This window comes from Mus musculus, chromosome 13, assembly GCF_000001635.26.
Source record: "Mus musculus strain C57BL/6J chromosome 13, GRCm38.p6 C57BL/6J".
NCBI classification, from domain to species: Eukaryota; Metazoa; Chordata; class Mammalia; order Rodentia; family Muridae; genus Mus; species Mus musculus.
The window spans coordinates 58,322,398-58,348,323 of NC_000079.6; the positions used below are offsets into that span (position 1 = coordinate 58,322,398).

Here is a 25,926-nt window from a genome sequence, read left to right on the forward strand (position 1 = left end):
TTCTAAAAGGGTGCACTTTGTTTCAGTCCTCTACTCAATTAGATGTTTTTCTGTGAAGTTTAATTCTGTGTCTTTTTTTCCCCTTTGTAGCATCATCAGCAAAAAAAAAAAAAAAAAAAAAAAAAAAAAAAAGCATAAACAGGAAAAGCAAAATATGTTTACCTATTCAGAGCTTTATTACTTTTTATTTATTTATTTGCAACAAGATAAGCATCTGCTGCTACTTCTCCGGTGTGCCAGGACCTCTCACTGCTGGGAGACAGAGGTGAGCACACCAAAAGAGCCCCCGCTTTTGATGTTTCTAGTGCCACCATAAAATAGCACCAAACAAAACACCAAACAGTAATAAAGCTCTGAAGAGGTCAATCATAGTTCAACTCTACCTACAATGGGGACACGAGAGGAACAGGCAGAATGGAGAGCAAGCACACCCCTTTAATCCAAGCTCTCAAGAGGCTGAAGCAGGAGGAGGGGAAGGCTGACAGGCTTGGCTACAGAGAAGATTCTGTCTCAAAAAATACAAAACAAAAGAAACAGAGAGAACTGCAAGCACAATCTAGAGTCTTCAAAACATCTGAAAATGGCTTCCTTGCACAGAAATCTTTCTCTATAGAATATTCCTACTGAGTAGACTGTGCATGTGTGTGTGTGTTTCCCCAGAACTGAACCTAGGGTCTCACACATGCTTTTTAAAGAACCTGCTCAACCCTGGAAAAGAAGTTGTAACTCTGAAGTTATTGCTAAACCCAAAGCATGTGGAAATGAAGGCTGTGCTGTAGGACTTAAAGTGACTAACCTTTTAAACCAACCAATTACAGTTTCAAAAACGGAAACAGTTCATATCTGCAGAGGGTCTACAAAGTGTCACCTGGTCCCTGATGCTGTATATGTGCTGTTTAACTGTTTCTCTTGTGTCCTTCAGAAAAGGACACAATTTCTGCTATCTTTATATCTTATTATAGGTATGATTTTATGCCAAGATTAAATGTTTATTAAATAAAGAAATACACTACCCAGACTGTAAAATCACTAAGTAATGAACACTCTAGGTAAAAGGAAATGTCATACAGCTCTGATGATTACAAATTGAATCCCATTTCTCTCAATACAAGAATCCTCAAAGGGAGACTTGTTTTCCTTTTGTGGTGCCAGGGATCAAAACCAGGGTCTCTCACACACTAGCTAAGCCCTGTACCACTGGCTCCATCCTAGCCCAGCGGGATTCAGAGTTAAGAAAGGATCGCTTGGCCAGGAGTGATGGAGCACATCTTTAAAGCCAGCACTCTGCAAACTTGAACTCTCTGAGTTCACAGCCAGCCTGGACAGGACAACCAGGGCTGCACACAATGAGACTGTTTCAAAAACACTAAACTAAACAAACATGAGCACGGTGGCTCTGTGAGGTTACGGGGTTGTATTTTGTAAGTTACCTGAACTCTCATCTTCGCAGCATCCATCTTTTTACGGAACTCTTTCTGTAATTTTACCTTCAAAGCAACATCAGAAAGGTCTTTGCTCTCCAGCTCCTGCAGTTGCTTTCGGGTTTCAGTGAGCTCCACTTTTGCCTGCTCAGCTTCATGCTCCAGCTTTGTCACTTTCAAAGAATACTGTCTGCTTACAGACTTGGCATTGTTACCTTCACCGAGACACAGCAGGGACAAGAATTACAAACTCTAACTCCAACCCTGTACTCTAAAACTAGTGGCGGTTACAACTGAGCGATATCATCAGGCAGGCTTTTGACCTCCAGGCTCTCCAGCAAACCCAGCTTGCCACCAGCCCTCTTAATGACTGTCCTGTCTGGTTCCAGCTGGTCACTTCACTGCTTTCTTTTGTGTTTAGTGCTAGAGTTAAGATCTAGTTTTCTATGTATGTGTAGATCTATGTGTCAATGCCCATGTGTGTGGTACCCACTGGGGCCAGAAGAGGCCATCTGATCCTCTGAAGCTGGAGTTACAAATGGGTGTGAGTTACCCAGTGAGCTGTTTACACCCTCTCAGATTGTAACTGAGGTTTGTGGGCATCAAGCTGCAGCTAAGATGTGAGGGGGCTGGAGAGGTGGCTCCTCAGTTAAGGCCACTGGCTGCTCTTCAGAAAACCTGAGTTCATTTCCCAGTACTCATATGGGGGGCTCACAACCATTCACAACTCCAGTTCCATGTGGTATACACACATGCTACATCAATACTATGGCATGTATATATATATATACACACAACAAATATATTTAAATTTTTAAAGCATCCTTTAATACAGATCTAACTATTCTTTTTTCATTTCATTGAAGTAGTTAAATACTTTTAAATTCACTTACTTATTTGTGTGTGTGTGTGTCCCAAATGTCCCCAGTGGAAGCCTGGGGATAACTTTAAGAGTCAGTTCTTCCTTCTATAAGGTAGATCCTGGGATTTAAACTCAGGCCCTGAAGATGCTCACTTTCTGAGTCTCCTAGGCTGTGTTCTAGTCTTCCCAGCTCTGTGAACTACTCTGTTATTCTCTCAGTAAATCCCAGCTGATGGTAGAACCAATGCATGCAACAGACATTAAAATCGTTTAAATGGAGTTTTCAACCTAAATACATAGTGAACTATCTCCTTCTAAAACTCTATACCTATCTAACACTAATATATACAACTGAGACTGCTGGGAAAGACAAGACCAACAGTCCTGGGTCCACCACAGCCTGACAAAAGCTTGGTTTAACAAAGAAAAGAACTCTTAAGGACAAATCTTTATATTTTCAGACAAATAAAAATTACCTACAACTAAAGTACAGCATTTAGTGTTAACAATAAACTATCAGTCTGAGGAGATAGCTCATTGGTAGAGTTCTTGTGTAGTATGCTCAAAGCCCTGAGTTTAATCCCCAATATGGAAAAAATAATTAATTAAAACTGAACTAAGGCCCCTGGGCCCCTCACAGTGTCCCATGCTAGAGCAAACTGTGGCTCCTAACCATTGCCCGGGCTCTGTGCCTGCAGGCTGCTGGAACTACAGTGGGTCACACAGTGGGGGAAAACATGAATTAAGCCAACACTGACTAATAATTAAAAGTGATTATTTTTAGGCCCTGGCTTACTTGGCACAGTTAGTGTCCAGCACATGCAAACTGCTTTTGCCTTGGTTTTGCTATTAGTGTTGTCATATTGCAGAAAGAATGCCACTCTATAGCCCAAGCTGTCCTTGAATTCACTACCTGGCTCAGACTGGCCTTGAACTCACAGAAATCCTCCTCTTCGGCCTCTAAAGTGCTGAGATTACAGAGGTGAGGCCCAGCTAAATTCCTGGGTCTAATCCCCTGCTCTACAGGAAAAAGGAAAAGAAAAGTGTTCCCTTAAGGTATACACATAAAGTGCCACGAAGTTTCAGCCAACACACTGTAGCTCACACTCGCTATAACAGCTCACAGGTGAGTCCTGGCCTCACAGACGCCTGCACACGCTGGCCCTGAGGACAGCTGTGAGCTGCAGACCTGGAGTGCACGTCCCACATCACAGGCAGTCTCAGACGTTCTTCCTTCTCACACAAGGACAAGATGCTGTTACCTGTTTTTATTAACTCTTTGATCAGATCTTCTTTCATCCTGATGTTAATTGTAAGTTCTCTCATTTTTTGTTTAGCTTTATTAAGTATGAGTTCTGAAGTCCTTAATTTTTGTAAATTTATCTCTTGACTCTCCTGGAGAGATTCCATCTTCAAATCTTTAAAATCAAAACACAAAGCTCTCAGTGTATAAAATATTCGACTGAAGCAGAATTTTGGAACATTTAAAAACAGAACAAACCCAATCTAGAGTATCTTAGTTACGTTTCTATTGCTGTGAGAAACCATCATGATGGTGGCAATTTATATAAGACACCATTGAATTTGGCTCACAGCTTCAAAGGGTTAGAGGCCTGATGGCAGAGCCAAGGCATGGCAGCAGGGACTGCCAAGAGCTCACACCTTCACCCACAACCATAAGGCAGAAAGCACAGTGATAATGGTGTGAGTTTTTTAAAACCTGTCTCTAGTGACACACTTCCTTCAACAAGGTCACCCCTCCTAATCCTTCCCACACAGTCTACCAACTGGAGCCCAAGTACTGAAATAAGCCTACGGGGCTGTTCTCATCTAACCAACACATAGGGGTAGCAGAAGAAGAACAGGAGGGGAATCAGACAGGGAGCATGTGTGGCAATTGACACCTAAGCTTTCAGCTTACGGAAGTTTTTAGTTTAAGTTTTTAATTGAAAATAGAATGTTTACACATATTATGCATATATTTTATCATACCTCATATGGTTAGAAGAATAGCTCTAGTTCCCTCTAGGTAGTTATCTGAGGTAGATATGGAGGCTGCTACCTTGCCCCTCAAGACTGCTGCAGTAGAGGGTATCAGGGTCCGAGCATGCACAGCCTGCCACTGTGACTGCACACTCCTTTCCTAACTGGTCTGGCACGCACATGCATTCTGGCCTGAGTTTCTTTTGTGACTGTAGACTGGTAACAAATGCCTCAAGGATGGATACTTGACTAGCACTTACATTTATTGCTTTGACATACTGAAGTTATCATTAGTTTTATTTTGATAGATATTATAAGCATGTTTTCATAATTTGACACTTTTGATATTAAATTCTTTATAATCTTACTATTGTGCATTAGCCCACTTACAGGTCAAAATGTGAAAGTTAAAAGATCTTATTAGGTTTGCTGGCAAAGTGTCTCAGAAGTGAACAGCACACGCTGCTGCCCTGGTAAAGGACCCACACAGCGTGGCTCACGACTGTAACGTCAACAGTCCTGGTCTCTGCTGGTATTTGTGCACATGTGCACAAACTCACACACAGACACACATGAGTTTAAAAACTTCTTTTCATTTTTAAAGCTTGAATTAAAATAAAATGCTATGATCTTTCTTCACTGTCCTCCCCACTGCCTTCCCTTCTTCCCCTACTTCAGCCCCTTCCACGCTTCCTGTTGCTGCCTCTCCAATTCATGGTTCCTTCTTCTTTGATTACTACTGATTACATAACTGTTTTTAATAAAAACATTACTAGAATATAGGACACTAGTTAGGCTTCAAGCAAGATGGAGCACTGACCTGAGGAGACAGACTCCTAGTGGGCTGCCCACAGGGCATTCCCAGTAATCAGCAACCGAGTACAAATCAGAGCGAGTCTGATCTAAACTTGTCCCCAAAGTTTCTGTCTCTACACAGCTGACTGGTGGAAACCTGTTTTTGTTTTTGAGACAGGAGCTCAGTAAGTAATCCAGGGTTACTTTGAATTCTCACTGCCTTGGCTCCTGAGTGCTGAGACTGCAGGTATAGAAATACACTCAGGTTTTAGAAACCAAACCAAACCAAGAAGATTATTAAGGACTGAGTAAGTTGGAAAACTGGAGGAGGAAGTGAGGCTGTGAAATGTGCTTCAGCAGCAGGGGAAGCTCTACTCCCATGTCTGGCTTTGAGGGAGCCTGGGTGCTTTGTAAATGGCCGCTGAAGAACCGACCCCTACACCTGTGCCATCGGAGGACACCTACCTCCATTCCCCAGATAGGATCTCTGAGACTCAGCCTGAGTATCACTCAGTTCAACAAGAGAGCAAACAGAGCCTGGCTTTTTGGCCCATGAGTGACTTCTAGATCTAAAAAAGAACATTTTTAGAACATTAGGATTAAAGGCAACTTCCTCATTAGCATTTTCCAGGTTCTCAAATTAGATCCTCTAAAAGGGAACAGAATGGTTTTAAAGGTAATTGTATGGAACAAGCACATTTTACTGATATTCTGTAAAATAAAAGGATTACCTCCAACTCAGATTCAATGTTTGCAGCCACTGTGGCAGAATACAAAAATCAAACAACAACAAAGCAAAACAACAACAACAACAAATCCTCTCTGAATGCATATGTCTAGTGGCTCAGTGGTTAAGGGCACTGTTGCTCTTTCAGAGAGAACCCAGGCTCGATTCCCAGCATCTACATGGCCACTAGCAACCAGCTGTAGCTCTAGACCCAGAGAATCTGAAGCCCTCTTCTAGCCTCCTCAGTCACCAGGCAGGCAGGTGATACAAAGACATACAAGTGGGTAAAACACACATTCAAATAAAATTAAGCAAATAAAAATTTTAAAAAGATTTATTTATTCATTTTATGCATATGGGTACACTGTAACTATCTTCAGACACACCAGCAGAGGGTATCAGATCCTATTACAGATGATTGTGAGTCACTATGCAGTTGCTGGGAATTGAACTCAGGATCTCTGTAAGAACAGTCAGTGCTCTTAACTGCTGAGCCATCTCTCCAGGCCCCAAGTTAATAAATTTTTTAAAATTAAAAAAAAAAGATGTCCATTCAAACACTATTTTCTTAATATGTGAAGATGACAGAAGATTTAACAGAAACTACCCACTGCAATGAAGAAACCACCAATTATAAGGATAATGCTTACCAAGAGCCTCTGCGACATACCTAACTCTGGGCTTCTCCTGGCCCTCTGAGTCCTCATCATCACTGTTGTCAGAAAACTGGCAGTGGAGAACTTCGTCCTGGTCTTCTAAGTGACCCATCAGCATCTGACTTCGAGTTCTGAACCCAGCGAATACTTGATCCAGAGAGTATACAGGAGTACTTGAGCAGACCTTGCAAGGAACAAAACAACAAAAGAGGCAATACTGTAATGTCAACTCTTATCTTAGGATGCACATTGTTTTGGGGGGAGATATAGGTAAGTACTCTTATGTATTCAATCACTGAAAATATGTTCCCAGCCAGGTAGTGGTGGCGCACGCCTTTAATGCCAGCACTTGGAAGGCAGAGGCAATGGATTTCTGAGTTCGAGGCCAGCCTGGTCTACAGAGTGAGTTCCAGGACAGCCAGGGCTATACAGAGAAACCCTGTCTCGAAAAATAAAAACAAAAACAAGAAAATATGTTCCCTACAAAATGTCAAAATTAATACTATACTTCACAGATATACATTTTTCTTTCTGGTACCATACAGTTCCTTCTCTTCTACTTTCAGTGGGACCCATAAGCCAAAATAAAGCTCTCCTCATTTGAGTTGCTTTTCTTAGTTTTTGGTCACAGTAATACAAAAGCCTAATAGTCAATGGAAATTAACTACATGTTCAACCATAACGAAAAGGAGCTGAAGGGGTCTGCAACCCTATAGGTGGAACAACAATATGAACTAACCAGTACCCCAGAACTCGTGTCACTAGCTGTATATGTAGCAGAAGATGGCCTAGTTGACCATCACAGGGAAGAGAGGCCCTTTGGTATTGCAAACTTTATATGTCCCAGTACAGGGGAATGCCAGAGCCAAGAAGTGGGAGTGGGTGGGTAGGGGAGCAGGGCGGGGAGGAGGGGCATAGGGAACTTTCAGGATAGCATTTGAAATGTAAATAAAGAAAATATCTAACTAAAAAAAGAAAAAAGAAAATGTCAGTAGCTTCCTAAAACAAAACTGAAATTAATGATTACAATGGTTTAAAATAGAAAACCTAAGCATTTAAACCTGAAAAGCTACCAGTAAGGATAGCATTTGTCTTACTAATCTTGAAGCACCCAAGCCTGGGACATAACAGAGGAGCCGTGGATATATGGTGAGAATGTGGTGGGGTAGTGCTGTGCTGGGCACTGTCACCTGAGCCTGGGACATAGCAGGTACTGTGGGTTTATGGTGAGGATGCGGTGGGGCAGTGCTATTGGACGCAGTGCTCTCATAAACTCTGCGTATCCCACCAGGGTCCCCACGCTTCTCTAAGGAGCTGCACTGGCTCAGGTTCAGCCCCATCTGCACCTGCCTGACGCAGAGCCTGCCTGACGTAGAGCCTGCCCTCCCTGCACCCGCTGCCTCGCCTACTTCTCACCCTGACTAACTTACTACAGAGATCTCACACAAACTACTTCCACTCATAACATTAGTAAGTAGAAACAAAACTCAGTCTGATAATTTGGTCTTTTTCATAGTACATTTGTTGATTTATTCCACAAAAGTCTACATTGGTGCAGGAGAGCTGTGCAGTGGTCAAGAGTACCAGCTGCTCTTGCAGAAGACCTGGATGTGGTTCCCAACCCATGCATGGCAGCTACCGTCTGAACTCCAGTTCCAGGGGATCTGATGCCCTCTCCAGCCCACACAGCGCCAGGCAAGCATATGATACACACAGACATACATAGCCAAAACATCCACACACACAAACATTTTCAAGATAAACCTACATAAACATAGGTTTGCTACGTATATATTCACAGATAAAAGCTAAATCTATACTTCATGTAATACTTATGCTGTCTTGACCAGAATAGCCACATGGAATTAGGGAGTGGCCCGGCCACTGAGCTGTTTAAGGTATTTAAAATATAAGGCTGTGTGTGTGCCTTTCTTTAGGGAATGCAGAGCACTGGGGCGATGGTGAGAAGTGTGCACACACCTGCTGGGAGTGTGGAGTGGATTCATCTAAGACTTACAAGTCTGGTATTGTAAGTAACTTTCAAATCTCAAAGGCCTCAGGCCAGTGCTTGACTTACCTTCTTGAAATCCTGTCTTGATGGGATGTAAACATAGTGTCCCCAGTGACTCTCAAATGGAGCCGTATGAGGTCTCTTTTCTGAGGCCCTGGCATCAGGCCCATCCCCACAGCTCTCCTTAGCTGAGGTGGGCACTGACAAGCTGCGTTTTGCGAGTTCTGCGCTCAGCTGATCCACAAGGAGTTGCTGTTCTATTATCTTCTCATTCTGTGTAGAAGAGAGGTGTTTGAGAAACAGAGAACCTCAATATACATGCAATCATGAAAAAGGTCCAGGTTCAATTGTCACAACTGTCTAATGGAAGCTCAGCCCTTCCCTTTGGTGCCCGTAAGTAACTAGCACTGCTCTAGGAGCTAAGAACCTTCTTCCCCAGTGCCAGCACGAGCCCCGGGGCCTTGTGCACACTAAGCAAGGACTGTGCCACTGAGTTACATCCCCAAACTACAGAAACTTGCTGAATAATAAATGATGATGATGCCCCACTAGCTATGATTGGATAATTTGACACTGTGATTTTTATCTACTTAGTTAGCTGTTTGTATACAAGTCGGAACTTTATGACTGAAATAAAGACAAACCAGACAAAGCTGAAAAAGCACAAGTATTACTCTTAGGAGATTAGAGCAAAGGAGACAGAAAGTGGGAAATTAGCAAAGTGAAACTTTAAGAAACAAAGAAAGCCCAAAGCACAGACAGGAGCCAGTGAACGGATGTGGTAGGGCAGGGGATTTGGAACCTGAAGGTGGGTGAGCCATTTACAGAACGTGTCTGGTCTGTGGCTGATCTGAGTTGGAAGCATGGCCAGTTCAGAAAGCTCTGACTTCAGTATGTGTCTCACAAGCACAAGGTGCACCAACCAGTGTGGCACTGTGTTAGTCCAAATACCCAGGAGGCAGAGGTAGCTGGATCTCTCTGAGTTTGAGGCCAGCCTGGTCTACATAGCAAATTTCAAGTCAGTCAGAGCTTCACAGTGAGACCCTGCCTTAAAAACAACAACAAAACCACAAAAAAGCATGTCAACAAAAATGTATCAGCCAAGGCTGGGACTTTGGCTCAGTTGACAGACCTTTCCTAGCAGGTGGCTACAATTCCAACACTTGGGTGGTGGAAGCAGAAGGTCAAGGTCCTGCCGATCCAGGCTGTACTACAGAGCAGTAGTGATAAAAACTGCATGGTACTGGTACAGAGACAGGCAGGTAGATCAATGGAATAGAATTGAAGATCCATATATAAACCCACACACCTATGGTTACCTGATCTTTGACAAAGAAGCCTAATCCATCCACTGGAAAAAAGACAGCGTATTCAACAAATGGTGCTGGTTCAACTGGCAGTCGGCATGAAGAAGAATGCAAATTGATCCATTCTTATCTCCTTGTACAAATCTCAAGTCCAAGTGGATCATGGACCTCCACATAAAACCAGACACACTGAATATAATAAAAGAGAAAGTGGGGGAGCTGGAGAGATGGCTAAGTAGTTAAGAGCACTGACTGCCCTTCCAGAGGTCCTGAATTCAATTCCCAGCAACCACATGGTGGCTCACAACCATCTGTAATGGATCTGATGCCTTCTTCTGGTGAGTCTGAAGACAGCTACAGCATACTCATATACATAAAATGAATAAATAATTCTTTAAAAAGAAGAAAAAGAAGAAGAGGAGGAGGAGAAAGTAGGAAAGAGCCTCAAACACATGGGCACAGGGGAAATTTTCCTGAACAGAACATCAATGGCTTATGCTCTAAAATCAACAATTGACAAATGGGACCTCATAAAATTGAAAAGCTTCTGTAAGGCAAAGGGCACTGTCAATAGGACAAAATGGCAACCTACAGACTGGGAGAAGATCTTTACCAACCCTACAACTGATAGAGGGCTAATATCCAATATACACAAAGAACTCAAGAAGTTATACTATTGGGCTATTAAAAATGGAGTATAGAAGCCGGACAGTGGTGGCGCATGCCTTTAATCCCAGCACTCGGGAGGCAGAGGCAGGCAGATTTCTGAGTTCGAGGCCAGCCTGGTCTACAAAGTGAGTTCCAGGACAGCCAGGGCTACACAAAGAAACCCTGTCTTGAAAAACCAAAAAAAAAAAAAAAAAGACTTCATGAAATTCACAGGCAAATGGATGGAACTAGAAAATATCATCGTGAGTGAGGTAACACACATGGTATGTACTTACTGATAAGTGGATATGGATATTAGCCCAAAATCTCAGAATACTCATGATACAACTCACAGACTACATGAAGCTCAAAAAGAAGGAAGACCGAAGTATGGATGTTTCAATCCTATTTAGAAATCTAGGGGAACAAAATAATCACGGAAGGCAGAGAGAAGGAGGGACCTGGGAGGGATCAAGGAGAGGGAGGGAAAAAGGGGGGCAGGATCAGATGTAGGAGGAGGCAGGGGAGGGGGAGAAGTGCAGAGGGTCAGAAAATTGAATGGAGGTATACAGAAGTGCGCAAGGAGGAACTGAGGGTAGCCACTAGACAGTCCCAGATGACAGGAAAACAAGAGGTTCCTAGGACCCAACAGGGATGACATTAGCTGAATTACCCAACAAAGGGGAGAGAGAACCTATAGAGACCATCTCCAGTGGATAGGCACGGCCCCTGGTTGAGGGATGGGGCCACCCACCCATATCAAAAATATTAACCCAGAATTGCCCCTGTCTAAAAGGAATGCAGGGACAAAGAGTGGAACAGAGACTGAAGGAAAGGCCATCCAGAGACTGCCCACCTAGGGTTGGGATCCATCCCATCTGCAGACACCAAACCCAGACACTGATGCCAAGAAGCACTTGGTGACAGGGTATAGCTGTCCCCTGAGAGGCTCTGCCAGAGCCTAATCAATACAGATGCGAATACTCACAGGCAACCATCAGACTGAGCTTAGGGACCCCAATGGAGGAGTTAGGGGAAGGACTGAAGGAGCTGAAGGGGTTTGCAACCCCACAGGAAGAGCAATACTAACCAACCAGAGCTCCCAGGGACTAAACCACCAACCAAAGAGTACACATGGCTCCAGCTATATATGTAGCAGAGGATGGCCTTATCGGGCATCAATGAGAGGGGAGACCCTTGGTTCTGTGGAGGCTCAATGCCCCAGCGTAGAGGAATGCTAGGGTGGTGAGGTGGGAGCGGGTTGGTGGGTGGGGGAGCACCCGCATAGAAGCAGGGGGGGGGATATGGGGTTTGCGGAGGAGAAACTGGGAAGGGGGATATCACTTGAAATGTAAATAATTAAAATAACCAAGTTTTTAAATAAGCATGACTGGAGGAGGTATTCAATAGAGCTAATGATGTTGCCCCCAGCAACCACAGATTTGTAAGCAAATGTCACTGCACATACTGGGCTCCCAGACTGTGAGCTATTACCCAGATACGACTCATTGCTACTGTTCTTGGCTACTCATCAAAATGAGAGAGGAGCCTAATGCTGAAGGCACCACACTTGGCCAAACACAGAGAAATCCAGCTAGAAGTGAACTGGATGCCTTACCCTAAGACCTAGCTCTCACCGTGCCACAAGGTGCTACGTATGCTGCTACGGGAGAAGAGCCATCACAGTTTTTCTTGGCTCTGAACCCTCTGGGCTACAATCTGACCTTCCAGGCAAGTATGTTTTGGGGTAACCATTTGCTTTACAGTTGGATCTGAGGCCTACTCCACAGGAAGGAAATAGTACTTAATATAGTGAATGTGACCAACAGCCATGGCCGAGGAGGTCAAGGCTTTAGGAGAGAACGCACTGCTGATGTTTTGTAGATGGACAAACGACCCTGTAGACATTAGCTTCTTTCTGCAGAGAGTGACAATGCAGAGATTCACAACTGCCAAGGTGCTGAGGGCTAGTGACTGCTGAGTTCTCAGCCCGAAGATGACATCTCCTAGGCCCAGGGACGTCACTCGAGGGGTTGGAAAGATAGCAAGAGCCAGAGATTGTAGAGGAGCATTATGGCATACTGTATTCGGCATCCTACACCACATTCAACTATGGCATAGAGCAGCTGCACACACACACACACACACACACAAAACACAGGGTGGTAGTGGGGAGTAGGAAGGAGGATAGTTGAGAGAAAAGGTGTCAGGAAGAGTTGGAAGGGGTAAGAAGGTGATGGCTAATGAATATGATCACAATACAGTTTACACAAATGATTGTAAAAATATTATTAAATAAAAATGTTAAAAAGAAGAACAAGTGGAGATCAAACTACTCCTGCTTATCTTTAAAGATGTATGTGCATCTATGTTTGCCTGCATGAGTTAGGTGTGGGAGGCCTGTGGGAGCTCAAGGGCAACAGATCCCCTGAAGCTGGAGTCACAGGCAGTTCTAAGCTGCCTGATTCGGGTGCTGCGAAGCAAACCCAGGTCTTCTGCAAGAGTAGGAGGCACTCTTAACTGATAAGCCGTTGCTCTAGCCTGATGATGATTTTAAAAAAAAATGCCTTTAATCCCAGCACTTGGGAGGCAGAGGCAGGCAGATTTCTGAGTTCGAGGCCAGCCTGGTCTACAGAGTGAGGTCCAGGACAGCCAGGGCTACACAGAGAAACCCTGTCTCAAAAAAACAAAACAAACAAACCCCAAAACAAACAAACAAAAAACAACCAGTTAAACAACCAAAAAAACTTGTCAAAATCAACTTATAAAAACAACATTCCTGAAAAGGTCAAGAAAATAATCTTATTCATAGTAACTACAAAAAATGTAAATATCACCAAACAGTGAATAAGTAACCTCTACAGTGACAATGATAAGAGTCCAGTGAAAGGCACTGAAGGGGAAAACCACGATGAAACAGCCTTCCATGGTCCTGCACTGGAAGAAAATAATTACTACACCACAATGCCCATAGTAGTCTACATATTCAATGCAGTTCCTATCCCAGTAGCAGTGACATTCTTTATAGGGGTAGAATAAACACTACTAAAATTTGTATGTGACTATAAAGACTGAATAACTAAAGTAATTGTGAGCACAGGAACAAAGATAGACATTTAAAAAACCCAATTTCAAATCAACGTCATGCTACAATGTATGAAGACACAGAACATGTGCTTACTTAAACTATAGGGTAAGTTACCCAGGACAAAGGAACAGAGTGCCTACAGTCAGGGTGCTGCCCAGTCTATGCCAACATGACACAAGCTAGAGTCATCTGATAGGCGGGAACCTCAACTGAGAAAATGACTCCATAGGATACAGGCTGAAGGCAAGCATATAGGGCATTTTCTAATTAGTGATTGCTGGGGGAGGGCCCAGCCCATTGTGGGCACTGTCATCCCTGGGCTGGTGGTCCTGGGTTCTATAAGAAAGCAGGCTGAGCAGCCATGAGGAGCAAGCCAGTAAGCAACACCCCTCCATGGCCTGTGCATCAGCTCCTGCCCCCAGGTGCCTGCCGGGCTTGACTCTCATCCTGAACGGCAATATGGAAGTGTTAAGTCAATGAATCCCTTTCTTCCTCAGTTTGCTTCTTGGTCACGATGTTTTGTTGCAGTAATAGAAACTCTAACTAAGACAGACAGTAAAAATACATACTGGAGAAAGAACAGTATTTTCAGTAAATTGTGCTCAGGAAATTGGACATTCACAAAGAAGAAAGAAACTGGACCTCTGTCTCTTCTATATAAAAATCAAATTAAAGTAAAAAGGGGAAGTACATTAGGACACTAGTCTGAACAAATTATTTTGTTTCGTTTTTGAGACAGTCTTACTGTGCAGCTCTGGCTGGTCAGAACTCCCTTTGTAGACCAGGCTGTCCTGGAACTTCCTATGTAGACTGGGCTCACCTCTATTTCACAGGGACCACCAGTCTCTGACCCCTGAGTGCTGGGATTGAAGGTGTGCACCACCATACTTGGCCTTAGGCAAACAATCTGTGTTACTCATAGGAATTCTAACGTAGAAAATCCGAAAGACTTAACTAAAATCGAAGAGCAAAACACTCATGTAGTATAAGAGGATATTCTACAATAAATTTAAAAAGTTTAAATGTTTCCAGAGGGGGTGGGAGGTGGAGGCAGGGGCACCTTTAATACCAGCTCTCAAGAGGCAGGGGCAACCAGATCTCTGTAAGTTCAGGGCCAGACTGGACTACACAGCTAGTTCCAGAACATCCAGGGCTACTCAGAGAAATCCTATCTTAAATCTCAAAACAATAAAAAAAAGAAGATTAAATCCTGTGATTACCTTCCAATTTTCTTGGGGTTTGTCACTGGGGACTGAACCCCTGGTCTTGCACATACCAGGTGAGGCTTTCATCACTGTCCTACAGTGCCAGCCCTGCCTTCAGTTCTTAATACCACACTGCCTAGTAACTTGACAAGAATGAATGAAAAGTCTGGAGAAAAGATAACTAATGCGTGGCGAGTCAATCAAGTCCCTAGATATTTTCTTTGTTTTTTTTAAACCCTAAACCTTAACGGGAAACCAGCTTTGTTGTTTGCTGGGCTTCTGTTTCACAGACAGAGGAAATACAAACAAACAGCCAAGTAGTTGAGCTGCCATGTCCACAGTTCCCTATCTGTAGTGCACCACTGTAAAGCACCAGCTCATGGTCTGAGTACACGTCTGCTCAGCAGGGCTACACACACAGAGCGGCGAGCACTGAGCCTACCTGCAATCTATTCACTTTCTGGGCTTCTTTCAGAGACACGGCATGCCCTTTGCTCTCCTGCATCATTAGCTGCACTTGGGTCCTTAGCTCCTCCAGCTCCAGATCCTTCTGCGTGAACACCACTTGGTCGGCGGCCAGAGCACACTGGGAAGGGAAGAAGACAGAGTTCAGCAGACCCTGAGAGTGCTACAGAACGGTGTAAGGTCCACTGACGGCTTGACAGCACCGGCCGAGGTTTCCTTATCCTTCTTACTTGGCCTTTTCCAGGTTCTTTTTGAGACAAGCAGAATAGAGGTGCCTAGCACTGCGTCTGCATGAGAATTGATTCCACGTGCACATTCCATGGGAATAGGAATGGGGAAGCGCTGGGAACACCAACATCATCTGTCTTCTTCCTAACTGCAGGTGCAACTTGACCAGTAGCCTCAGCTCTGCCACCATGGCTGCCCCGGACCCTCAAACCTTTCAGCCAAAATGAATCCTCCTCTCTTTGGACTGCTTTTGTAGGTATTTTGCCCCAGCAACAAGAAGACTACTTAACAGAAGTTAACTGGGACTAAGAAGTGGGATGAAAATCTTAGCACCAGTTGCTGCGATGAACCTCATCCCGTGACCTAGTTTGCCAGAGGACTATGGGAGAGTTTGGAAAACTGAGGTACAGGACCCTAGAATGCTGCACTTAGAGTTGGAATGGGCAGGTGGTAGCAGCAGTTTGGTAGACCAGAATGCCAAAGAAGTATGGGCCCAGACAAGTGGAGACCATGTTTACGAGGCTTTGAAGGGAAACAAGGGCTCTAATGGGAACTGTTACAAGTTGACAAAGGTGCAGGCTGCATTCTGTCATGGGAACTTGAGTGAGGCTGAACTCAAGGCAATGGACTAATATGCTTAGTGAAGAAACTGTCAAAGCAGGATAGCATTCAGGCTATGGCACAGTTACCCCGCCTTACTCTCATCCAGATCTACAGTGAGAGAGAAAGCACCAAGTAGAGAACACACTTGTTGGAAAACTGTACCACTCAGCAGGGAAGGCAACTGTCACTGTTAAGGAGTTCAGCGCCATCAGCAACAGTGCTTGGCTCTGGGGCAGGGGGAAAGTGACTTGATGGCACAACTCTACTTAAGAAAGGCTCTGTCTTCTGAGAATGGAAATTCATTTGAGAGAACAGAGCCGGCACTGAGATTGCTGCTCAAGTGGTTCCCTTCTGAAAACAACCGCCTAGGGACCGTTTCATCATGGTCAGCACCAGAGGCTACACCTCGGGCAGCAGCAGCAGCAGCAGCAGCAGCAGCAGCAGCAGCAGCAGCAGCAGCAGCAGCAGCAGCAGCAGCAGGACTTAGAAGCAGCATCCAGGAGACACTGATCTTACAGGCATGACAAACACAGGAGCAAGAAAGTCATGGAGGCTCGTACCAAGGCTTTAGAAAGCCACTGAGGCCAGTCAATGTATAGCTCCATCCAATTCTCTGCAAGGGGTCCCTGAGTGGTCAATAGGTAGACAGGTGTCAGAAAAGCTAAGTTGTAATGGAATCCCAGGACACTGGGGATGCCAGGGTCATGGGACACTGATTAAGGAAAGCAACAGACATACAGTGAGACAGGTGTTAAGAGAGAAGCCGTCTGTACTGAGCAGCAGAGCTGGAGAGATGTGGTATGGAGGCCCTTGCTAGCCCAGGTGAGACATCATAAGCCCAGATGCTGGACATGAAGCTGTAAGACTTTGTGTCTTCCTTGCTGGGTTCCAGGCTTGCTTTGGTCCCATTTCCTGTCTCTGACCAGTCTCTCCCTTCTGTAAATAGTGGATTGTAGGAGCTCACGGTTAAGGCATCAAGTCTCAGAAGATGCTTCAGGTTTTGGAGCAATGTGGGGATATCTAGAGATAACTACATATATTTTGTATTATGAGATGAAAATGAGACCTAGAAGTAGAGATGAAATGTTATGACCTAAGATAATGGATATCAAATTAATAAGGATGGAATTGTGATGGTTGATCTTCATTGTCAACAAGAGGAAATTTATAATCACCATGGAAACACATAACTGCAGATGTGTCTATGAGGGTGTTTATAAAAAGTTTAACTGAAGGGAGAAGACGCATCCCAGAATTTATAAAAAACAAACAAAAACCAAAAAATGAGTAGAGTCAACATTACCTTCTCTGCAGTTCCCAGTGGTGGCCCATGTGACCAGCGGCCTCCTGTCCCTACTGTTCTGCCTTTTCTGCTATATGGACTATACTTTCAAACTTGAGCCAAAAGAAAACTGGCCTTTTAAAAGTTACTTTTGGCAGATATTTTTTATCATAGTAACAAAAAAGTAACTAATATATTTGTTACAAAATATAAAGTTCAAGTTTCATGAAAAAAATTAAGATTTTAGAAACCATTTCTACCACTGTGAGCTTGATGGCTCCCAATAAATGCTACAGACTTTGCTAGTGAGATCACTGGTGATATTAAGAAATGTAGAAAGTGTTTAAACACGTGGAATATTTACACTAAATTATTTTCCAAATGACAATTATATAATTATTCAAAATCATATGCAGAAAAGAATCACTCAAAGGTTAAGATAGAGACCAGTAAGTTTTATTTTATAAATCATAATATAATAAAATAATTTCAAATCACTCCTTGCTGGTCGACAAAGAAAATTTTTACTCATTAAGTATGAAAGAATGCCCATGGTTTATCTCAAAAGTTACTGAAATATTCATGCCTGCAAATTATAAATCTACATAACGGCAGATTTCCTTATAATTTTGACAAGATCTTGCTAAAGCACAAGAAAACAGAAGTATCTTCTACTAAGCCACACACTAAAGACATCAAAATGTAACAGCTCTACTAAGCTGTTCCCAGAGCTGAGGTCAAAGCCAGGGCTTCACAAATCACAGGCCGGTGTCCTGTCCCTAAGCTAGATATACAGTCCATGTTCTGAAAGGTCTGCTGGGAAATTTCAAACTTTAAAAGTGAAAACGCACTCTGAATTTAAAAAGTTTAAGAAGAGCTCTCATTAGTTCGTTTGTTTCCAGACTGGCTCCATGAGCAGCCCTAGACCCTCCTGCCTCAGCCTCCTGAGTGCTGGGATGACAGGCGTGTGCCATATGCCCCATGTGAAACGGTTTCTTCCCAGTTCATGTAAAAAGGTATTTGGCTGAAACCTGTAACTAAAGATATGTTTTAAATGATGTTTTCCTGCTGAAAAACAAAAAAAGTGGGCATGGTGGCACAGGGCAGTACGTACCCCACACTATCCCAGAACTCACTGTGCAGTGCAGGCTGGCCTGGAGTTCATGATCCTCCCACTTCTGCCTCCCAAGTGCTGGGATGACAGGCATGCACCAGCTCCTTCTGTTTGTTTTCTTCCTTCCTCCCTCCCTCCCTCCCTCCCTCCCTCTCCCTCCCTGCCTCGCTCTTTAGATTTATTTATTTTTATGTGCACTGATGTTTTTTGCCTGCATGCATGCCATTTTGAGGGTTCCAGATCCTCTAGAACTGGAGTTCTACGTATAGAATTCAAGGCTATCTTGTATATTTGAGATCCTTCCTTGGAAAAAACAAAAACATGGTTGGAGAGAGATGACTTAGTGGCTGCTCTTCTAAAGAACATGGCTTCCCTCCCTAGCATCCAGGCAGCTCAGAACTTCTGCAACTTCAATTCCAGGGGATTTGATGCCTTCTTCTTCTTGCCTCTGTGGCATCTCACACACACACACACACACACACACACACACACACACAACACACACACACACACACGCACACACATGCACGCATACAGGCAAAATACCCCCAAATATAAAAGGATAAAGAAATTAAAAACAAAGAAAAACACACAAAAAATATAAAAGGCAAACAGCAATACCACGGAAGCAGAGCACTGTTACTTAAGGAACAACTCAAGGCCCCCTCGTGGAATTTTGCTGGAAAAATTCACAAAAGTTAAACTGACTTGTTTTGTTCTCTACTAGCTTCTGTACATAACGTTCATTTAAAAAGACATTAGTGATATGGCTTAAGGGTGAAGCACCGCTATTAAGCCTGAGGATGTGAGTTCAATCCTGGGACTCCATGGTGGAAGGAGAAAACTGATTCCTGAAAGTTGTCCTCTGACTTCTATACACATGCACGTGCAACACACACAAATAAATGTAATTTTTAAATATGAGGAAGTAATTTTCAACTAAATATATACACAGTATATATTTATACATGCATACACCCACATTATTTAAAAATCAAGTATGTAGAGAGGTATATGTCACATACCTCGCCTTTAATCCCAGCAAATAATAAAATCCCCCCAAATAAAGAATATATAAATATAATAAGTGTATAACCCAAACTCAAGGGATAAAGTATTTTCTTCTTTCAAGAACAACAGTGGTGCCCTAGGGATGTAACTCGATTGGTAGAGTGCCTGCCTAGCATGCATAAAGCCCCAAGTTTGATTCCCAGCACTAAGCTGGGTACAGTTGATGTACTCATCTAATCCCAGAGCTGCGAGGTAGAAAGAGGAAGAAGAGAAGCTGAAGGCCATCCTTAGCTGTATAACAGGTTAGACGCCAACCTAGGCTATATGAAATCCTATCTCAAAAACAAAAACAACCACGGACCTGAAAGTCAGATGTGGTGGCTCATACCTGTGATTCCAGGTCTTGGGAGACTGAGGCAGAGATCATTCAAAGTTCTAGACATGACTAAAATATTGAGGGAGTTCCTAGCAAGTCTGCACTATCATATGAGACTGTGAGGAAGAAGGAGAAGGAGGAAGAGAAGGAAGCAGAAGAAAAGGAGGAAGGAGGGAAGGGGAGGGGGGAAGGAAGGAAGGAAGGAAGGGAGGGAGGGAGGGAGGGAGGGAGGGAGGGAAAGAGAGAGAGAGAGAGAGAAAGAAAGAAAGAAAGAAAGAAAGAAAGAAAGAAAGAAAGAGAGAGAGAGAAAGAAAGAGGAAGGAAGGAAAAGAAAGAAAGAGGGAGAGAGAGAGAGAGAAAGAGAGAGTGATTGAGAGAGAAAGAAAAGAGAGAAGGAACAACAACAAAAGACCAAGGGCATACATAGCTCAGGGATACAGTGAGCACCTAGCATGTTCAAGGCCCTGGGTTTCAGCAATCACACACATACGAAAGAAGAAAACTCAGTACAATATAACTTAATTTTGTTTGTAAAAATATTTCTTTGATCTTCTAAATTGGTATGAAAGTTCACAAGGTTCTATTTAATAAATATACCTTAAAATGTACTTTGATCACATCATAGGAGAAAAGAAGTAAACAAAGAACAAATCTGAGAAAGAATAGGAAATGAGACACACAGATGCTAAGAAGAAAAGCAAGTGAGATTTTCATACACTTATTTCCTTTTTTGTGTTTGTAAAGATAGGCCTTACTCGCTGTATAGGCCAGGGTGCCCTAGATCTCAGTGTATTGACCAGGCTGACCTACATCTCACTGTATAGACCAGGATGGCCTAGATCTCACTGTATAGACCAGGATAGCCTACATCTCACTGTATAGGCCAGGATGCCCTAGATCTCAGTGTATTGACCAGGCTGACCTACATCTCACTGTATAGACCAGGATGGCCTAGAAGAAAAGCAAGTGGGATTTTCATATACTTATTTCCTTTTTTGTGTTTGTAAAGATAGGCCTTACTCACAGAAGTTGCCTCCCTAGTGGTGGGATTAAAAAAAAATGTACCAACACACCACCTAATTTTTCTATAATTCTTAAAAGAGAAAACCACTCTTAAAAGCTGTCCTCTGACCTCTGCAATCACATGCTTGTACTTCTCACATGCCATTCACATTCTACCCATACAGATGTAAATAAACATTCTTTAAAAAATTTAGAACTTTGGAAATTCCCAAATAACTTTTAGAATGTACTTGTCCAAATGAACATAGTCCTTAAACAAGTCCTATCTGTGAGCCGGGTATGAGAGCTCACACCCATAACTCCAACACTTAGGAAGCAGAGGCAAGAGGACTGCCCCGAGTTCAAAGCTAGCTTGGGCATGTAAGTTCCAGACCAGACTAAACGACAGAATAAGATCTTATTTCAAAGAAGACAAAATAGATCAGGGATGTCTCAGAAGGCAGAGTACTTTCCTAGTATATGAAGCCTATGTGCTTAATCCCATTGTCAACAGAGTGGGGTGGGGCTTCTTAGGTCAGAGCATACCTTCCTATAATCCCAGCACACAAGAAACAAAGGAAGAGTCTAGGCCAGCCTGACTGGTCTACACACTGAGTTCCAGCCTAGTTACATAGCAAGACACAGTCTTAAAAATGCAGTGATTAATTAGTAATGGCTAAGTACCTGGTATTTCTTAAGTTCTCTCTTCAGCTGGAGAACTGTCAGATGCTGGGGTCCTTCTTCCAGGTTCCCAATGCCCTGGTTTCCAGGCAATGGGGTGAGGACAGCCTTCCTGACTTCCTGAGTCCTGCTAAACCACTCCTGTAGCTTGTGCTGCTGTTTCTGATTTAGTTTGACAGCATCTTTTAAGTCCACCAGAAAGGCAAATGCTTGCTCTATGCAGTCCTGGTACCCCAGACATTCCTCCTGGAGCTGAGCTACCTGTTCCTCCAGAGAATGGATTCGATTCTGGTCAGGAACATTCTCTGAAGATGCCTGGCTAGCTTGGCTGATACTGGCCTGATGGCTCTGCAAAGCTTCTCGAAGCAACTTAATCTCAAATTCCATTTCATCCATTCGGTCTGCCTGGGGACTTATGTTTAAAGCAGGTTTGTTTCTAATATTCCGTGCTCTGTTCGCATATTTGAGAGAATTTAAGGACTCATCAAAATCCGAGGAGGACGGGCTGACACACGTGATCATGACAGTCTTGGCACTGCCACCCAGGGAGTCTTTCAGAAGCCGGGTAATCTTAGCATCCCTGTATGGAATATGAGAGCTCTTCCTGCGTGGGTCTCCAAGGGCGCTTATTACGTTTCCTAGAGCAAGCAGCCCGCTGTTGATTTGAATGGACTCTTTGAATCGTTCACCAGTGTTCCCAGTCTTGGTCACTCTTTCTGATCCAGCCAAATCCACAAAGTGGAATTTGGAGACAATATGCCGATGTGAGTACCACTCTCCGTTTTCAGCTGCCTCTGCGTTTTTCTCAACTTGGCACACACTTATTGTGAAAATAGCGTGGGATCTACTGGAGTGCTCGTTCATCTGGGTGGTGCCTGTGTGCCTGGCCGCATTCCCTACCTGCAGGAGACTCATCACATCCTCCACGCTCTCTACTTGGCATTCCTTGGCCCCAACAATCACTTAAAACACAAAGTTTTAAAACCAAATTTTCATCAAAATCCAGTACAATTAAATTAATCCCACAACAGTTACCCTTTGCTAAGCAACCCAAAAAGAGAACCTTTTTAAAAAAGTAGTAATGTTTCAAATAACAACATCAGTGAATATCATTAAATAATTGCAGAAAAACTCCAACAGAAATTATTTTTAAAATAGGACTCAAATTTAAACTCTAAAAGATGTATTTTATTTAAGATCCAATTCTTGCTTTTGGTCAAACATCATAATGAATTCTTTAGAATGAATGACATTCAAAGCCTCTGGGGGCGGGGCAGGGGCTGGAGTTACAGAGCTCAGAGGCAGAGTGGGTACAAAATGTATGTGAGGCCCTGGGCTCAAGCTCCAGAATCAAGAAAAACAAAGTGAAACAAAACATAAAGAATGCTTTGTTTCCGTGTTTTGATTTGTAATTATTCTATGAAAATAGGAGCCATGCCGGTGGCACAGATCTGTGACCCAATCTACTCATGAGGCTGAGGCAGGAGGATTCAAAGTTCAAAGCCAGTCTGGGAAAGTGAGTTAAAGGCCAGTACAGGCAATTTATAATGAGACTCTGTCCTCAAATATTTTAAAATTAAAAACAAAAAAAGGAAGCTTCATGTGGATTCTGTGGCACAGCACTTTTCTAGCCCTGGATGGATTTCCAGCATAGCAAAACAAGACTATGAGCACAGAGGAAAACCAAATTCATCCTTTATTCTTGGCATCCTGACAGGTCCCTGGGTCTTACCAAGGCACTCTAGAGTTTCACTGAGCTACTTCACCTGTGTTCCCCTTCTCATCTTCTCGGATGTGAAGGTCCTTCATAGACGTCTCCAACTCTAGAAGATCTCTTAGGTCTTCCTTATAAACTTCTATATACGACACTTTGATTTTAAAGTCAATGCTAGGATTTTCAGAGATGCTCTGAAATATTTCTTGGATAGCTCGAGGAATGATACCCTTTTGACCCTCCACAACTGATGCTGAAAATTCAGAAATAGAAAGCATATCTGAGTCTTGAAATAAACAAAGGCTACAATCTGGAATTTATGCTTAATATATTTTTCTTACATTTCTTTTTTTTTTTTTTTTAAGATTTATTTATTTATTATATGTAAGTACATTGTAGCTGTCTTCAGACACTCCAGAAGAGGGCGCCAGATCTCGTTACGGATGGTTGTGAGCCACCATGTGGTTGCTGGGATTTGAACTCTGGACCTTCGGAAGAGCAGTCGGGTGCTCTTACCCACTGAGCCATCTCACCAGCCCCTACATTTCTATTATAAGAATTGTTAAACCTGGACAGGCACGGTGGCACATACCTTTTCTTCTAGCACTCAAGAGACAGAGGCACAGTTCAAAATTAGTAACCATGGATGATTCTGTAATGGACTAAAAGCTATGACCAAAAAAGACCAGCATGATGCCCAAGAAAACAACATGAAGTGTGACCAAGTGTGCTTTTACATCTGCAGCACTGTTTACCCTGGGCTCCAGAGGCATGTGCCACAGAGTGTGCTGTCACAGAGAGGCATGTGCCACGGAGTGTGCTGTCACAGAGAGGCATGTGCCACAGAGTGTGCTGTCACAGAGTCATGAACCACAGAGTGTGCTGTCACAGAGAGGCATGTGCCACGGAGTGTGCTGTCACAGAGAGGCATGTGCCACAGAGTGTGCTGTCACAGAGTCATGAACCACAGAGTGTGCTGTCACAGAGAGGCATGTGCCACAGAGTGTGCTGTCACAGAGAGGCATGTGCCACAGAGTGTGCTGTCACAGAGAGGCATGTGCCACAGAGTGTGCTGTCACAGAGAGGCATGTGCCACAGAGTGTGCTGTCACAGAGTCATGAACCACAGAGTGTGCTGTCACAGAGAGGCATGTGCCACAGAGTGTGCTGTCACAGAGTCATGAACCACAGAGTGTGCTGTCACAGAGAGGCATCTGCCACGGAGTGTGCTGTCACAGAGAGGCATGTGCCACAGAGTGTGCTGTCACAGAGAGGCATGTGCCACAGAGTGTGCTGTCACAGAGAGGCATGTGCCACAGAGTGTGCTGTCACAGAATCATGAACCACAGAGTGTGCTGTCACAGAGAGGCATGTGCCACAGAGTGTGCTGTCACAGAGAGGCATGTGCCACAGAGTGTGCTGTCACAGAATCATGAACCACAGAGTGTGCTGTCACAGAGAGACATGTGCCACAGAGTGTGCTGTCACAGAGAGGCATGTGCCACGGAGTGTGCTGTCACAGAGAGGCATGTGCCACAGAGTGTGCTGTCACAGAGTCATGAACCACAGAGTGTGCTGTCACAGAGAGGCATGTGCCACAGAGTGTGCTGTCACAGAGTCATGAACCACAGAGTGTGCTGTCACAGAGAGACATGTACCACAGAGTGTGCTGTCACAGAGAGGCATGTGCCACAGAGTGTGCTGTCACAGAGAGGCATGTGCCACAGAGTGTGCTGTCACAGAGAGGCATGTGCCACAGAGTGTGCTGTCACAGAGAGGCATGTGCCACAGAGTGTGCTGTCACAGAGAGGCATGTGCCACAGAGTGTGCTGTCAGAGAGAGGCATGTGCCACAGAGTGTGCTGTCACAGAGAGGCATGTGCCACAGAGTGTGCTGTCACAGAGAGGCATGTGCCACAGAGTGTGCTGTCACAGAGAGGCATGTGCCACAGAGTGTGCTGTCACAGAGAGGCATGTGCCACAGAGTGTGCTGTCACAGAATCATGAACCACAGAGTGTGCTGTCAGAGAGAGGCATGTGCCACAGAGTGTGCTGTCACAGAGTCATGAACCACAGAGTGTGCTGTCAGAGAGAGGCATGTGCCACAGAGTGTGCTGTCACAGAGTCATGAACCACAGAGTGTGCTGTCACAGAGAGGCATGTGCCACAGAGTGTGCTGTCACAGAGAGGCATGTGCCACAGAGTGTGCTGTCAGAGAGAGGCATGTGCCACAGAGTGTGCTGTCAGAGAGAGGCATGTGCCACAGAGTGTGCTGTCACAGAGAGGCATGTGCCACAGAGTGTGCTGTCACAGAGAGGCATGTGCCACAGAGTGTGCTGTCACAGAGAGGCATGTGCCACAGAGTGTGCTGTCACAGAGTCATGAACCACAGAGTGTGCTGTCACAGAGAGGCATGTGCCACAGAGTGTGCTGTCACAGAGTCATGAACCACAGAGTGTGCTGTCACAGAGAGGCATGTGCCACAGAGTGTGCTGTCACAGAGAGGCATGTGCCACAGAGTGTGCTGTCACAGAATCATGAACCACAGAGTGTGCTGTCACAGAATCATGAACCACAGAGTGTGCTGTCAGAGAGAGGCATGTGCCACAGAGTGTGCTGTCACAGAGAGGCATGTGCCACAGAGTGTGCTGTCAGAGAGAGGCATGTGCCACAGAGTGTGCTGTCAGAGAGAGGCATGTGCCACAGAGTGTGCTGTCACAGAGAGGCATGTGCCACAGAGTGTGCTGTC

The 25,926-nt window shown here is 44.1% G+C and overlaps 1 protein-coding gene across 21 annotated transcripts in view; it reads right to left on the reverse strand.

Moving 5' to 3' along the window:
* The window catches only part of Kif27 (kinesin family member 27), an 80,019-nt gene that overhangs the window by 37,671 nt on the left and 16,422 nt on the right, over nucleotides 1-25,926 (reverse strand). For 16 of the 21 annotated variants that reach the window (XR_001780822.1, XM_006517436.4, XM_006517433.4 and 13 more), the window contains 8 exons: nucleotides 23,232-23,432; nucleotides 21,469-22,427; nucleotides 15,146-15,289; nucleotides 8,522-8,728; nucleotides 6,459-6,628; nucleotides 5,527-5,630; nucleotides 3,546-3,701; nucleotides 1,431-1,636 (listed from right to left, as the gene is read on the reverse strand). Coding sequence is in view for 19 of the 21 variants with exons in the window: in XM_006517436.4 (XP_006517499.1) it covers nucleotides 1,431-1,636; nucleotides 3,546-3,701; nucleotides 5,527-5,630; nucleotides 6,459-6,628; nucleotides 8,522-8,728; nucleotides 15,146-15,289; nucleotides 21,469-22,427; nucleotides 23,232-23,432 (2,147 nt within the window). In the remaining 2 variants the exon portion in view is untranslated. The remainder of the gene's footprint in view (nucleotides 1-1,430; nucleotides 1,637-3,545; nucleotides 3,702-5,526; nucleotides 5,631-6,458; nucleotides 6,629-8,521; nucleotides 8,729-15,145; nucleotides 15,290-21,468; nucleotides 22,428-23,231; nucleotides 23,433-25,926) is intronic. The other 5 variants (XM_030247439.1, NM_001360894.1, XM_017315621.2 and 2 more) reach the window with 4 other exon arrangements.